The sequence below is a fragment of the Alosa sapidissima genome, chromosome 21 (assembly GCF_018492685.1).
Source record: "Alosa sapidissima isolate fAloSap1 chromosome 21, fAloSap1.pri, whole genome shotgun sequence".
Classification (NCBI taxonomy): Eukaryota; Metazoa; Chordata; class Actinopteri; order Clupeiformes; family Clupeidae; genus Alosa; species Alosa sapidissima.
The window spans coordinates 11,720,972-11,735,660 of NC_055977.1; the positions used below are offsets into that span (position 1 = coordinate 11,720,972).

Genomic DNA, 14,689 nt, shown 5'->3' on the forward strand with positions numbered 1-14,689 from the left:
TGTGAATCTGAATGTACAGACGTGTGCAATGTAGTAGCAGTAACAATATAATAGTAGTAAGAATAATATAGAGATATGCAGTGTAATTGAGAAAATGAGAAAAACAGAATAAATATGGATATACAGTATGAACAACTATGTGCAGTGTGATAACAGTACCATTGTAGTGCAGATACAGTAACATTATAAGAGTATTAAGAATAAGTGTAGGATGGATAGTATGAAGAGCAGTAGAATAAGGCTATATGTATAAGTGTAAATACAGTACCGGGGGGGGGGGGGGGGGGGGTGCTGGTGATGGCCGCCCCATTAAGGGGCCATTCCTCCATTCCTGTACATTCACACCTCCTAGGAAGTGCCCTGAGTTCATAACATAACGACATAAGTGCACCGGCACTTTACACCCACTAGTTCATGTACACCAGCACTGAAATGTTCAACTCACAAGCATTCAATAAACAATGGATTTTATTGAGCGGAACTGACAAAAATAGAACTCAATCCTAATCTACAAGGCGGCGGGAAAAAGGGTTTGGCGGTGGTGTGCGGGATTGGATTGGAAACAATGGAATCCAATGCAATCGAACATCAAAAGCAAAGTGCGCCGTACTTATGTCAGCAGCTACAGTATGTGTGGAGCCCTTAATGGAAAACCACCTGAAAACACTTGATTTGGAACACCTGGCTGGCAAATCACAAGCATAAAATGACAAACATCCAGCACATCAACTATACTCATACCTGTACCAAAGCTCCCAGTGCCAGCTCTTAACGGCAACAATCACCATTCAGTTTCAGAGTATTTAACATACAGGTATGATTACTACACATCCCCACAGACACACTCACTCTCTCATAGACTGTCTGGTCCGAGCTGACTCTTTAGGTTGAACATAATAGCAGACATCTTGAAAACGTAAATATGACTCATAAGTGTGTGTGTGTGTGTGTGTCTGTGTCTGTGTCTGTGTCTGTGTGTGTGTGTGTGTGTGTGTGTGTGTGTGTGTGTGTGTGTGTGTGTGTGTGTGTGTGTGTGAGTGTGTGTGTGACTGTGTGTGAGTGTGAGAGTGTGTGTCACAGTGATTACTGTGCGTGAAGATCGCGGCCTGACAAAAAAGATGCAGCCTTCCACTGGTAGAGGATGAATCAGCAGGGGGGAAAGGGATTAACCAATCACAGGAGCTCCTCATCTAGCAAGCAGAAAGGGTTACACAGTAAGCAGGAAGCACAGCATGATGACAAAGACACAGAGAGAGAGAGAGAGAGAGAGAGAGAGAGAGAGAGAGAGGGAGGGAAAGACAGAGCAAAGAAGAAGTAGAACTGGGAACAGAGAAAAAGAGAAGTAGAGAGAACAGAAGGAGAAAACAGACACTGATGCAGAGAGAGAGAAAGACTAAGAGAAAGTAGGTGGGTATAGGAAGATAGAAAAAGAGATGGATAGAGAGAGAAAAAAGAGAAAGAGAGAGTACAGGCGGAGCAAACAAAGAGGGACAGAAGCTTTAAACAGCAGGTGTGTGCCTACTCATATTTCACACTCTAAATCAGCAGAGAGAGGGAAAGAGAGAGAGAGAGGGAGGGGGTGGGTGGCAGGGGCCTCTCATGCTCGTTACAATGTTTGATTCTCTCTTCCATTTTGTGTGTTGGTAAGTGTCTCCCTCCTCATGTTGTCGTGGGCATTGGCACCATTGTATGTAAAGCCATCTTACTGTATTAGAATGTCATGCTGTGCTATTCGGGGTTAAACGCAGAGAGACCTAGCTGATCCGCGCCTCAAGCTCCCTGTCTTTCTTTCCCCCAATGTCAGCTTTATTCCAAAGGCATTTCTCTCTCTGTGTGCACTGATACTGGATGCTGCCAATCACCACAGAAAAAGAGGAAGAGAAAGAGACAGTGAAAGAGAGAGAGAGAGAGATAGAGAGAGAGAGAGTTGGCAAGAAGGTATTTAGTGGCAAATGAATTGTGGTGTCAAACCGCACAGATCTAAGCAGGACGTCACCATAGCAGCAGATCGAAGGATTAGTGTAGTGATGAGAAGAGCGGAGCGATGCAGGAATGATGCCACGGCAACGCAGACAAGGAGTGTGGGAGGGGAAGGAGCAAACCAAAGAATATGACTGCATGTTGCTCCTATTTGTTTGCATTGCTCAGAAACTCATTTCCTGTTGATGGAGAGCTGGTTTTATTTGTGCAGCACCGAAAGATACACCACTTATATCTTATGATACACACACACACACACACACACACACACACACACACACACACACAGCAGACTTTTCATTGGAGCTCTGAACTAGCCCTGCCTTCGGCTGTTTAATGACTGCTACAACAGCCAGTCACACTGCGCAGCTGTGACCTGGCAACATTTATAACCAATGGCATTGTCCCGCTGTGACCTGGCAACTGGCATGACCAATCACACCTTCCCAATTTGAACACATGAGATTTCGGGACACTCACAGACATATCTGGACACACACATACATACATACACACACACACACACACACAAACACACTGTTGTCTGTGCGCTGGCCAGCCAGCCACCACCTGTCGGCTGAGTGTGTGAGCTGACTTCCAGCGGAGTGTTGCGGCGCAAATCACAGGTGTTCCTGCACACCACCACGCTGTTTCCATGGCGTACTGCCCGAGATGCAGGTGTGCGTTGGGGCGTTAGAACAGAAGGTGGGCTAAATGTGCTCTCTGACGCCTCGTTGGCCATCATCAGTAGCACAGCTGTTTCAGTGCAGTAATACCCACGTCTCTGAAACATGTCCCAGTTTCATTACATATCAACCATGAGTTTCCGATGCGTGCCCAGCCCTTTTAACATAACACCACTTTACCTCATCTCATGGTCCAAACTGTTTGTAGAAAGACTAAAAGCAGACATTTCTCTCACTAAAAGGTTTTGCTGAAAAACTGTCTGGTGCAATAACTCATCATTGGTTTCATCATTGAAGTTTTCCCATAACATACAAATGAGTAGCTTGAGGGAAAACAATTATCTCTGTTGGGGTTTTCTGTTTCTGTATATTTCATTTGAAATGTCTTTTAATGTGTTCATATAAGCATACAAATATCATAATGAATGATAATAAATTATTTGAATTGAATTCATTTTGGAACATGAGTCATTAAGCAAGCTTTGCATTAGCTAACTGACTAATGGACTACTTAACTGCCAAGTTTGGCTAAAAAAAGAGACTTTCAACAGGCTTATATATGTATGCATCTCTGAGGTGTTTGTACAGTATTTGTTGTGTATATTGTATAGATAGTGACCTTGTTATGCTTATCTATATGTATGAATGAGAGAAAAGATAGATAGATAGATAGATAGATACTTTATTGATCCCCAGGGGAAATTCAAGAAAAGTGTGTGTATTTGTGGTATGTTTGCATGTGTACAGGAGCATCCCCTGATGATTGCGTGTGTTTATGAGTATGTATGAGTGATGTGTGTATCCTCATGTGTATGTATGAGTAATGTGCGTGTCCTTATGAGTATGTCCGGGTTATGTATATGTCCTTATAAGTGTATGTAGGTAATGAGTGTGTCCTTATGCATAGCACCGGTCCTCTCTGAGGTGATGGCAATTTGATTAAGGAGCCCAAATATTTGTCTACAGCCAATGACACTACTCCTACCTCCCCACACCCTGCACCCCTCCACAGCCCACAGGCTGGGCTGGTCCTCTGCGAAATCTCAGCAGTGGGAGTGTGGAGGTGGAGGGGGAGGGGAGAGGGGGGTGTTCTGATGCATCAAGCTCTCCCTCTGGCTGTTGATGACAGCGGTCAGGTCCCTCCAGAGAGCGGAGTTTCTCTCTGTATCTCCCTCCTCGCTTGTCAAGCTTGACACTCCTCTGCAGAGGCGGCGAGTGGAGATCCATACCAATGCAGATGTCACGCAACTGACTGCTCGGAGAGGCGCGCGCGGCCGCGCACACGTGTTCCGGCCGCTCCCTCACCCCGCTCGCCTTCGCTCCACACGCACCAGGGGAGGGAAGGCAGATAGAGAGAGAGTGGGGGAAGGGCGAGCAATCACACCATTAGCATAGTAATCAGATTGAATGAAGTGTATTTGAATTGATGAATTTCATTAAATGGAAGCATGAATTAGTCATTGGAGTCACAGAGGGCTAACAAGAGGAAGCTGGAGGAAGGGACCATGAGATAAAGATAGAGAGGTACTGTACAGTAAATTGGAAGGAGGGAGAGGACGAGAGGGAGCGTGAGGTCGAGAGAAGCTGCTCTGATCTCAGTCCCTTCCTCAGAACAGGAGGCAGCTCTTGTGCGCCGCCCTGCTGGTGCTGTTTTGCCACTGATCTTACTAAATACAAAAGCTGAGGGTGTGACTCATTTTGGTGGTTGTTTTGCAGTGTTTTGAAGAGACATGACCATTTAGCAAGGGTGCTGTTGTCTGTAAAGCTGTTTGAGTTCGATTCCTCCCCATCTGACATAATGTACAGTATCTGCTCTTTCTTTGCATTTACATGAGAGAACAATGACATTCTGTTGCAACACTTAGTTCAGATTAATCAGATCAATGTCTGACACATGGACTGAGAGGAGAGGTTTGAACTCCAACCTCATGTCATAGACATACACATGGCATGTGGCTGTTCACATTAAGACCACGTCTCATTGCAATACAAGGAGATGTTGTATTTGTGCATTTCCTGTCTCGCACCACCATCAAGGTTGATTTGCAGGAGAAAATAACAACCGATAATGTATGCAAAAAAAGGTGGAATGCAGGAAAGCAAGAATGTGTTTACTGCCTGGCTCAGTGAAAAAAGATTGTGTTGTAGGAGTAGAACATTGATTTTCATACCAAATTACTGAAAACAAAAGATAGTGACACATCTGTGATTCATATCACTTTAGAATACAGACACGATGCAGGATATATTAGACCAATAATCTGAGTTGGGAGAAAGCCATATCAGCCTGTGTGCCATCCGCAATCTGAGTGACTATCAATCACTGAGTTCCATATTACTCATACTGTAGGCGCAACCTAACCCTGCAGACATGAAAACAAACAGCATCTCGACTCGCGCTGGTGTCCCATTTGTTCGAGAAACTGGATAGGCATGCTTAACAGCCCACACTTTTTAGCATGCCGGACCTTACTCTCAGGCTGTGTGTGTGTGTGTGTGTTTGCTTGCTTGTGTGTGTGTGTGTGTGTGTGTGTGTGTACATGCCTTTTCAGATTGTAAAGCCAACAGTAACTGGGGCAGATGAGAAAATTTCAGCAGACTGATCGGAGAGCAAGAGAGAGAGAGAGAGAGAGAAAGGCAGACAGATGAACAGAGAGAGACTGACAGAGAGAGAGAGAGCGTCTGGAGGGCTTGAGACAAAGCCAACACCTGTGTCTCCCAGGAGGAGACCCCTCCGTCCAAAACACTCCTCCATCCAAACAGGCCTGTTGGTCCTGCACACTCCTAATGCCTGATGAGCTGCAGTGAACCTGACAGCTGGATTTGCAGGGCAGTGCGCGGGCCACAGTCTCTTTGGTGGAGGTGAGGTGCAGAGACATGACCATTTAGCTGGGGGCCTCCATTGTTTTGTCTCTCACTCTCTTCGCCTGAAGAAACTTTCACACCACTATTTGCATATTCTAAACAGATCATTTGGGTTCAGTTCCGTTACACAATTACACAACGGTAATTACACAAAACAGCCAATTACATATATTGCACCAATTTACATGTATTAGCAGCTAGTATTTTTCATCAGCACAAAATGTAAATTAAATATTGTTCATATTAATCGTAAGCTTAATTTAATTTAAGGTCCATTGTCTCTCGTTTTATCTCACTAGTTAAATAATGAATGATCTCAATAATAATAATGAATAATCATCTCTATGTTTTCTAACTAGAAATGCATTAGCCAACTACAGTTACAAAGGCAGTCTGTTTAGTTTGCTGTCAACCCAGTTGATGGACAAAATAAGACAAAATGAAATTCAAGGAGAACCTTGAATATTTAAGTAAATCCATTAATATCACCTTATCGTGTCATGTGATGAAGTAATTTCTTGAGGTTTGGATTTTGATTGATTGCTTCATGCAGCCAGTGTTACAGTGCTGAAATATCTGCAGCTATTGTGCCTAGGCTCCAAATGATACCAATCAAGCTACAAAGGACTTTATTTATTATGCAGCTGAAGTTAAACATTGTGCCTTGTGCTTTGACATGTGAAGCCAACCAAGTTTCTGCTCTGGTGATTGGCTGATGTTTTAAAGGCTAAACTTGTAATTGGCTGACCTATGTGGTGCAAAGCAGTGATTGGGCAATCTCTGTGAGGATTCAGGGCAGTAATTTGCTCTTGTGTGTGTCTACTGTACCTGTTGGCAGTGAACAGGAGGAGGAGAGATGAACTGAGATACGCTACGATATATACCAGCCCAAAGGGAGACAGCACAGATCGAGACAGAGAGAAGCACACACACACACACACACACTCACACACACACACACACACACACACACAGGAAAGGGACTTTGTGTATATTTGATAGTGGTGGAGAGGGTACAACACACACACACACACACACACACACACACATACAGGAGCAACAGAGAGGAGAAATGAATGAGGAGATGAAAAAGAAATATACATAAGCCAGGAAGAGGAAAGAGTGTACACAACAAAAAACACACTCCTGCATAGTGATAGACAGACTGAACACACACACACACACACACACACACACAAAGAGAGACACAAACAAGAGAGAGACACAAACAAACACGCATACACATGTAGGCTCCATCAGTTCAGTTCAAAGGCTATTGACATCAGAGAAAGGCTGGTGTTGTCAAAGCATTTGTACATATTCAGACGAACAAAAGGAAAATAATAAGTTAGAGGGGAAAAATACAATCACAAAGAGAAAATTGCTTTGTACACACACACACAAATCAGTTATCAGTTTCCACCACAGAATTATGCATCCAATGTTGCACACAATGAGAAATATTCATTCATACAGTCACACTATACCACCACATACCTACAACAGCAGGCATGTGGGCTCTCTCTCTCTCTCTCTCTCTCTCTCACACACACACACTCACACACCTCATAACATTACCATACATTCCCGAGTGCCCTCTGACACACACGTGGTGTAAGATTAGTGTGAACTGGGACTCAGGGGACAGAGCATGAGATTCAAGGAAATGAAAAAGACGTGTATGCATTCTTGGTTTTATAGAATTTTTACTTGGCTGTGTGTGTGTGCGTGCGTGCGTGCATGTGTGTGTGTGCTTGTGTGTATATGTGAGTGGGAGAGACAAAGTATGAATCTGAGATGTGCTTGTCGAGTCCTTCTGGATTAAACACATTTATTGATTGGCAGATGGAGATGAAGAAGCAAAGAAAGAGTGAGGCATGGAGAGGAGTGAGGAGGAGTATAGGGTGTGATAGGATGGGAGGGTGAACGGAGAGAAAGAGAGTGATAGAGAAGAGCACTGTAGGCGAACGACAAAAGGAAATGGAGAGTAAGTGCAGAACAAGGATGAAGATACAGAAAGTGTCTGTGGGCTACTTTGATAATGAAGTGATGTTTATAATTAATGTGAACTGGAGGCAGAGAGATAGAACAGAGCTTTGGATACGCATTGCCTTAGTGAGAGTCTCAAGGAGGTTGTGTGTGTGTGTGTGTGTGTGTGTGTTGTGTGTGTGTGCGTGTGTGTGTGGGAGGGAGGGGGAGATAAATGAGAGAGGCTGTGTTAAGGGATTGCAAATTCAAAGTGGTTTGTGAAACGGAGAGGGATAGCGCAAAGCCCCCTCCCTTTCTCCCTGCATCGCTCTCTCTTTCTCTCCCTCTCCCTCGCTCCCTCTCTCTGAAAACCTGGCTCCGTGTGGTACTGTCACACTCGCATCTACTGCAGTCTTGGAGAACGATCGCCAGCCTTGCTCGTACAGTCTTTTTGATCGCGGTTTTTTGTTACCGTCTGCTGAAGGAGACGCGGAAACAACAACCCATCCCATGCCATGCCATCGCAGATCAAGTCGCGTTATGACCACGATGACTTAGTTTACGCTTTAATTCCGAGGCAGACGACAATCTAGCCGGAGAGAACAAGAGCGCGTTTGTATTGCGGTCATCCTGTAGCAAAATGTAACGAGTATTGGTGTGCCGTTCTTACGATGCAAGGCGTTTGAGGCTGTTGAATGCGATTTCTAGCTGGTGACATTTCGAATTTGTTCTGAAGACGCCTAACTCGAGGAATTTGTATCGCGGGTGTAATTTTGCTTATTAATTATTGTTAATGTGCCTAAAAAGGATTCAAGGTCTGTTTTGATAGAAAAAGCATATATTTCAGTAACACATTAACCGTGTTATTTGTTTCTTTTTTACTACTATTACTTTGTCTAATGTGCGCTTTATGCGTTTATCACCAAACTCTTGCAATTTGAGTGCAGGTTAATATTTCAGTTTAAATGAGGTCTTCTCTATCTTTCTGTGAACTGATATCTAATAAGTAAATCCAATTAACGGCTCGGTAACCTGTGGTCATCGTTTATTGACATTATTAGCCTCTGGTAATTTTAGCTTTCTTTCACTCTGTCGCATATTAATGTTCGATTTAAAGGAAAACTGGCGAAATGACTTATTCGTCTTAATACTTAACTAAACATGGATTTAATCATACCCCATGTGCCTCAGCAACACGTGTTTTCTCTGCTCTTTAAAAGCTTCCATTAAAGGAGATTTGTCCGTTTCATAGATCGGGATAACAACAAAATCATTTTACAAACAGGCGTGATTTTAATTAATTACATCCAACATTTTTTAGAAGAACATAGAGTGGAATGTAAATTATTATTTTGAAAACGCCTCCGCCATCTATACTGTCCATAACATTGCTACACACCCATACTTGAATCGGAACTCACCAGACCCAGGTGTTAGTTAACATGGCAGTAACCTGGCTGTGTCTTCGCTGCCCGTGGCGTCTCTGCCCCGGCTCTCCCTTTCTCCTCGCCTCGCTGATCCTGCTGCTGTGTTGCTCGTGCCCCCCGGCTCTAGGCAAGAAGAAGCTGTACATCGGAGCCCTGTTCCCCATGAGCGGTGGATGGCCTGGGGGCCAGGCCTGCCTGCCTTCCGCCCGGATGGCCATGGATCTGGTGAACAACAGAACTGACATCCTACCGGACTATGAGTTGGAGATGATCCACTATGACAGCATGGTGAGTAGATTACCCCCCCAATGTTAGCCTTTCTTGCTGCTCTGTTATGGGACTGAATTTTATGGGGGATTTCGTGTTCTGAGAAACTGAGAAAGCAACAAAGACTGGGTTCTCAGAGAGTCAAAACAAAACATGGGTCTCAGAGATTCAAAACAAAGAAACCAGGAATCCGTTGCGAACAAAGTGAGAGAGAGGGTGAGCTTACACTGATTCACGACTTCTGCATAGTGTAAGTGCTCACGTGGGTATCGATGTAAATAATTGATACAGTCTAGGCTGTCATTATTCTTTCCCGCGTTTCTGCACAATTCGCTATGGACACTATTGTCACGATGTTTGACATAATATTTGGTTTGTCGGAGACAGTGGATTTTGCTAGTGTAAAATCAGTATTATTATCTCAGCTAAGAACATTCTTTTCTATTATTTCTGTACTTTGTGTTCTGTGCTGTGCTGACCTGTGCATCATACTGTGACCTTTTAAAAGGTTTTGTTAATGTGCTCAGTGGTGTGTCTGTTTGTGTGTATGTGAGTGTGTGTGTCATGTGGTGTCCATTGTGCATTGCTGTGCGGCGTATTACATGTTGACATACAGCTTGCTGTGTTGTACATGTATTATTATGATTTGTATAGTCTCACTGGAGTTTGACTGTCAAGTGTTATCTGTAGCGTATTGTGTAATGTGTGAAGTGTTGTGTAATGTGCAGTGTGTTGTGATACTATGGGGAGTGTGTGCAGGGATGGTAACTGAAGCGGTGAGGGGTGAGAGCGTGTGATGGGACACTGCACATGGAGCTCAGTGGTGTGTCGGGCCACTCTGTCACAACAGATGCCTTCTGTTTTGCTCCGCGTGACTCTCGTTTCCATGCTCTTTCTTTATCCGTCTCTCTGTTCGCTTCATCCTTCTCCCACCTGTGTCCCATCTCTCCGTCTGAGATGCCAGCACACCCCCTCACACTGTTACTCACAAAGGCTCTCATCTACCTTCCCTCACACCCTCATACACACACACACACATGCACACCTTCTGCAGACAATAAATAGTTAACTGTGCTCTGACTGGTCGGTGTTGCTAAGAGCTTGGCTGCGATTGGCTGAGAGAGCTCTGCATTGGAACCCCACTTCAAAGACTTAGGAGTAGGAGGGGAGATTGGAGCTGGAGGTTGGCATGACAACAGTTACCAGGACAACCGCAGTTCAAACAAACACATAACTCCACTGATTTCTTTGCACAGGGAAGAGAGAAAAGGGGGAGAACGATATCAAGGCCTTTAGTTTCCTTTCATAAACATGTAGATGGAGTCTGACGCCAGGGCACAATCCATTGCCTAATGTAGGAATGTCACACACTCTCTCTCTCTCTCCCTCTTCCTCTCACACACATACCCTTTCTCACCCATTCTCTCTCTCTCTCTCTCTCTCTCTCTCTCTTTTGCCCTCTCTCACACGTACACACACAAAGGTACACACACAGCGTGATTCAGCTATCGCACAGATTACAGTTCAGGACCATGGCCAGCGACCAGGAGCATGTGTGAGAGAGATACAGGGAGTCAGAGGAAGAGAGTGTAATGCGGAAAAAGAAATGCTTGGGTCATCAGGAGGGAGCCCAGGCAGAAAGTATCCACACACACACACACACACACACACACACACAGTCTCTCTCTTACACACTCAAGCGTACGCACACACACAGTCATACACACACACACTCAGTCTCTAGCTCTCTGCGGAGACCTTGGGGAGTTGAACACTCACGAAGAGCGTGTCCAGTGCTCTGCAGCCCTGTGGTAATTGTCTGTGGGGCGGGCTGCCGGGAGCTAATAGGCTCTCAGGCATATGGCTGCATGCTGATTGGCTGTGGGGGAAAGCTGGAGACTGAGAGCAGAGAGCTGGGCCTGATGTCATGTAGAGGACCTGCGGACCTTTCGGAAATTCTCTCCCCCCAGAGAGTGTGGTCCCAATCAATGAGATCCATCCTTTTGTGTGCCACTGGACCATTTGTGTCCCTGTTTGTGAGTGTATGTGTGTGTCTTTTTGTCTGTGTGTGTGTGTGTGTGTGTGTGTGTGTGTGTGTGTGTGTGTGTGTGAGTGCCTCCATATTGATTTATTGGCCAAAAGGACTTTGGGGATCTTTTGAAGTGTCACTTTCCTGCGGTGTCTTGACAAAGCACCCAAACACCAAGCGTAAAACTCCGATCCATCATCCTGCTCATCCATCAGGCTGCCCCTGAGCCGCTGCACTTTAAATACTCATCACGGCAGCCTCCGCTAACCCTCTCGCAACACTCATACAAGGATACAAGGATACAAGGATACAAGGATACAAGGAAGTTTATTGTCACATGCATATAGTTACTGGAAGTAAGAAATGCAGTGAAATTATGTCTGGTGTCAGCCTATTTGTGCAAAGTGGGGGGGTAAAAAGTGCAGTAGAAGAGGGGTTTAGTAGATTAAGTGGCAAGGGCTGCATAAGAAAGGTGGGGGAGGATTGGAATTGGAATCATCACGGTCACTCAACACCACACAGCCATCACAGCCTCCGCCGAAAACACTCATGACGGCCCCTGAAGACTTATCTCCCTCTCTCTCTCTCTCTCTCTCTCTCTCTCTCTCTCTCTCTCTCTCTCGCTCGACAACGTGACGACGTCACAAGCTCAACCTTAAGTACCCTTCACGGCCGCTCAACACTGAACACCACTAATTACCGAAGCCAATATCACTCAGAGACACAGACAACCCCCTGAGGTCATTTCCTTTTTTCTTAGCTCTGCCATCAGCATGCATTGTCTGCCTCTGCGTGTTTGGCTGTGGTTTCGGGGTTAATAGAGTGTTATTTCGTATCCTGTAATTGAAAAAGGTTTTGAATGGTTTAGGCATCGCAGGTTCTATTTAAGTGCTTTGCAGTTATTTCAGACATGATTTGGTGATTTTTTGATGTTATTTGCAGTCTATAGAGTGTGCATGGATGTGTCTCTCGTTGGATGTTCAGGTGACTCAACATGCAGGTCTCAGCTGTGTGGTGAGAGCTCTTCGCTCATGCCTGGCTTCCCTTAGGATTGAGAAATAGAACAGGATTGTGTGTGCTGTAAGGTCTGTGCAGTGTGTGTGTGTGTGTGTGTGTGTGTGTGTGTGTGTGTGTGTGTGTGTGTGCAGTGTGTGTGTGTGTGTGTGTGTGTGTGTGTGTGTGTGTGTGTGTGTGTGTGTGTGTGTGTGTGTGTGTGTGCGCGTGCGTGCGTGTGTGCGTGCGTGTAATTGTGTGTTAGCCAGAGTGGGACAGAAAGGTACTGACAAAACCCCAGAGAGTCTAGAGGGAAGGATTACACACACTCATATTCTCTCTCTCTCACACACACACACACACACAAACACACATGCCTGCCGAACACACACACACACACACACACATACATATTCTCTCTGTCTCACCCTCTCTCTCTCACACACACACACAAACACAAACACAAACACACATGCGCGCCGAACACACACACACACACACACACACACACACACACACACACACACACACACATACACACAGAGCAGAGAGACCAGCAAACTGGGGGTTTGAGAGAGGTAAGGTGCAAGAGTAGAAAAGAAGAGATGGAAGGAGGTGGAGTGTGTGTATGTGTGTGTGTGTGTGTCTGTGTCTGTGTCTGTGTCTGTGTCTGTGTCTGTGTCTGTGTGTGTGTGTGTGTGTGTGTGTCTGTGTCTGTGTGTGTCTGTGTGTGTGTGTGTGTGTTTGTGTGTGTGTGTGTGTGTGTCTGTCTGTGTGTGTGTGTGTCTGTCTGTGTGTCTGTGTGTGTGTGTGTGTGTGGCGATAAAGGTAGAGGGAGCCATGTGTGAATGCTTGTTGGGTTGAGTTTGCTATTTAAAAGACTGCAGAAAGTGTCTGCTGTGTGGGTTGTGGCTCTGACAGATGCCTCCATTTTCTGCTTAATTTGGTCTAAAGATACGCCCCCTACCTTTAGTGCGCCACTACTAAGTCCATCTGATTTGCCCTAAGTGAGCTTTGCTCCGCTGGCCTGCCTGCCTGCCATCGCCGCTGCTCTTTTCAGATTGAAGTGATTTAGAGATGAGTGTCTGTGTGTGATGCGCTTTCAGGGCAGGTCGCCTGAGGGGAGCCGATGATCCTGTTTCTCGGTGCAATCAAACCTACAGTCTGTGTGTGCCTGTGTGTGTGTGTGTGTTGTGTGTGTGGATATGTATGTGTGTGTGCGCTACGCATATTAGATTTTGTTTGTGTGCTTGCCAATGTGTGTGTGTCTGTTAATGGTTTTGTGAGCATGTGTGCGTTAGGTAGTTTGAGTTGTCTTGTCTATGTGTGTGTGTGTGTGTGTGTGTGTGTGTGTGTGTGTGTGTGTGCTTTGCCTGTGCGTTTGTGTGTGTGCATTGCTTGTGGGTGGCTCCCCCATCAGTCGGAGCAGATCTTTGCTTTTTGGCTTTTAAAGTCTTTCTCTGAGGCTTCTCAGTTTGTGAAGTACCAGAGGAAGACAGTTGCCATCAGAACGCTCCTTATCTCACAGACTCAGAATGCCAACCATCTACACTCATAGACACAAAACAACAAGAATAAATCTGTTAAATGTGCAGTCTGTGATATTAATCCAGCACAACATACATTGCTCTAGGTTAGGGACATGGAAAGCAAGAGTGTCGTTTAATTGGCTGTTGAGCCCAAATATCAACAATGTTTCACTTGTATCTTTAATAGAAAGATACACTGTATCTTTAAGACTTTGTATTTAGTATTGAAGGTGACTTTCAAATAGTATTTTATGTATTACAGTTGAGAGGGCAGAGATGACCGTCGGCTGGCTTGGTAACAGAAATAAATCCCCTTTCTGATCAACTTCTGATAATAGCTCGCGATGACACCTGTCCTTGTAGTAACCGTTAAAGATGGTGACATGTTTTGGGGTTCTGTTTACCTTCTAGATACTGAATAAAGAGTGTAGGCCCCTCCTCAGAATACACAATACTCCCATTTTCTACAGATGTTTGATTTTTCTTTAAGATTGACCACAAACCTGACCACAAAAGTTGTAAAACAATCGGGATGTTCGTCCCACAACAGCGTGACCGCCATCCCATAATGCCCCCTGGAGTTCTTGCCCAAAGCAGCACAGATGCTTTGGAGTGTCTAAAACTTCATCGTGACCACCGAGCGGAAAGCTTGTGTCAGACCTTCATTACGGAATGTTGTTGCTCGCCTTCATTATTGACCCTGGTGTCAGCACAGCCCTTCTGCTTTGCCGTGGGCACTGGTCAGTTCGGTGGCCTGTGATCAATGGGCAGTTCTCCTGACTGTGATCCGTAAATGAGCTATTGATCAGGTGGGGACTGTGAGTGTAAGACGGATGGGTAGAGGAGAAGCCGCTGACCACTCGGACACCATGGAGGTACATGCCTCCAAGGACCCTGTCGCTGCTCTTCCCACATGTCTGAAAATGTGTGTGTGTGTGTGTCTGT

At 45.2% G+C, this 14,689-nt stretch overlaps 1 protein-coding gene across 1 annotated transcript in view; it reads left to right on the top strand.

The window, feature by feature from the left end:
• gabbr1b (gamma-aminobutyric acid (GABA) B receptor, 1b) overlaps window positions 1–14,689 on the top strand; it is a 93,675-nt gene that overhangs the window by 41,286 nt on the left and 37,700 nt on the right. The window contains exon 7 of the mRNA XM_042076023.1: window positions 9,054–9,214. Coding sequence (XP_041931957.1) covers window positions 9,054–9,214 — 161 coding nt within the window. The remainder of the gene's footprint in view (window positions 1–9,053; window positions 9,215–14,689) is intronic.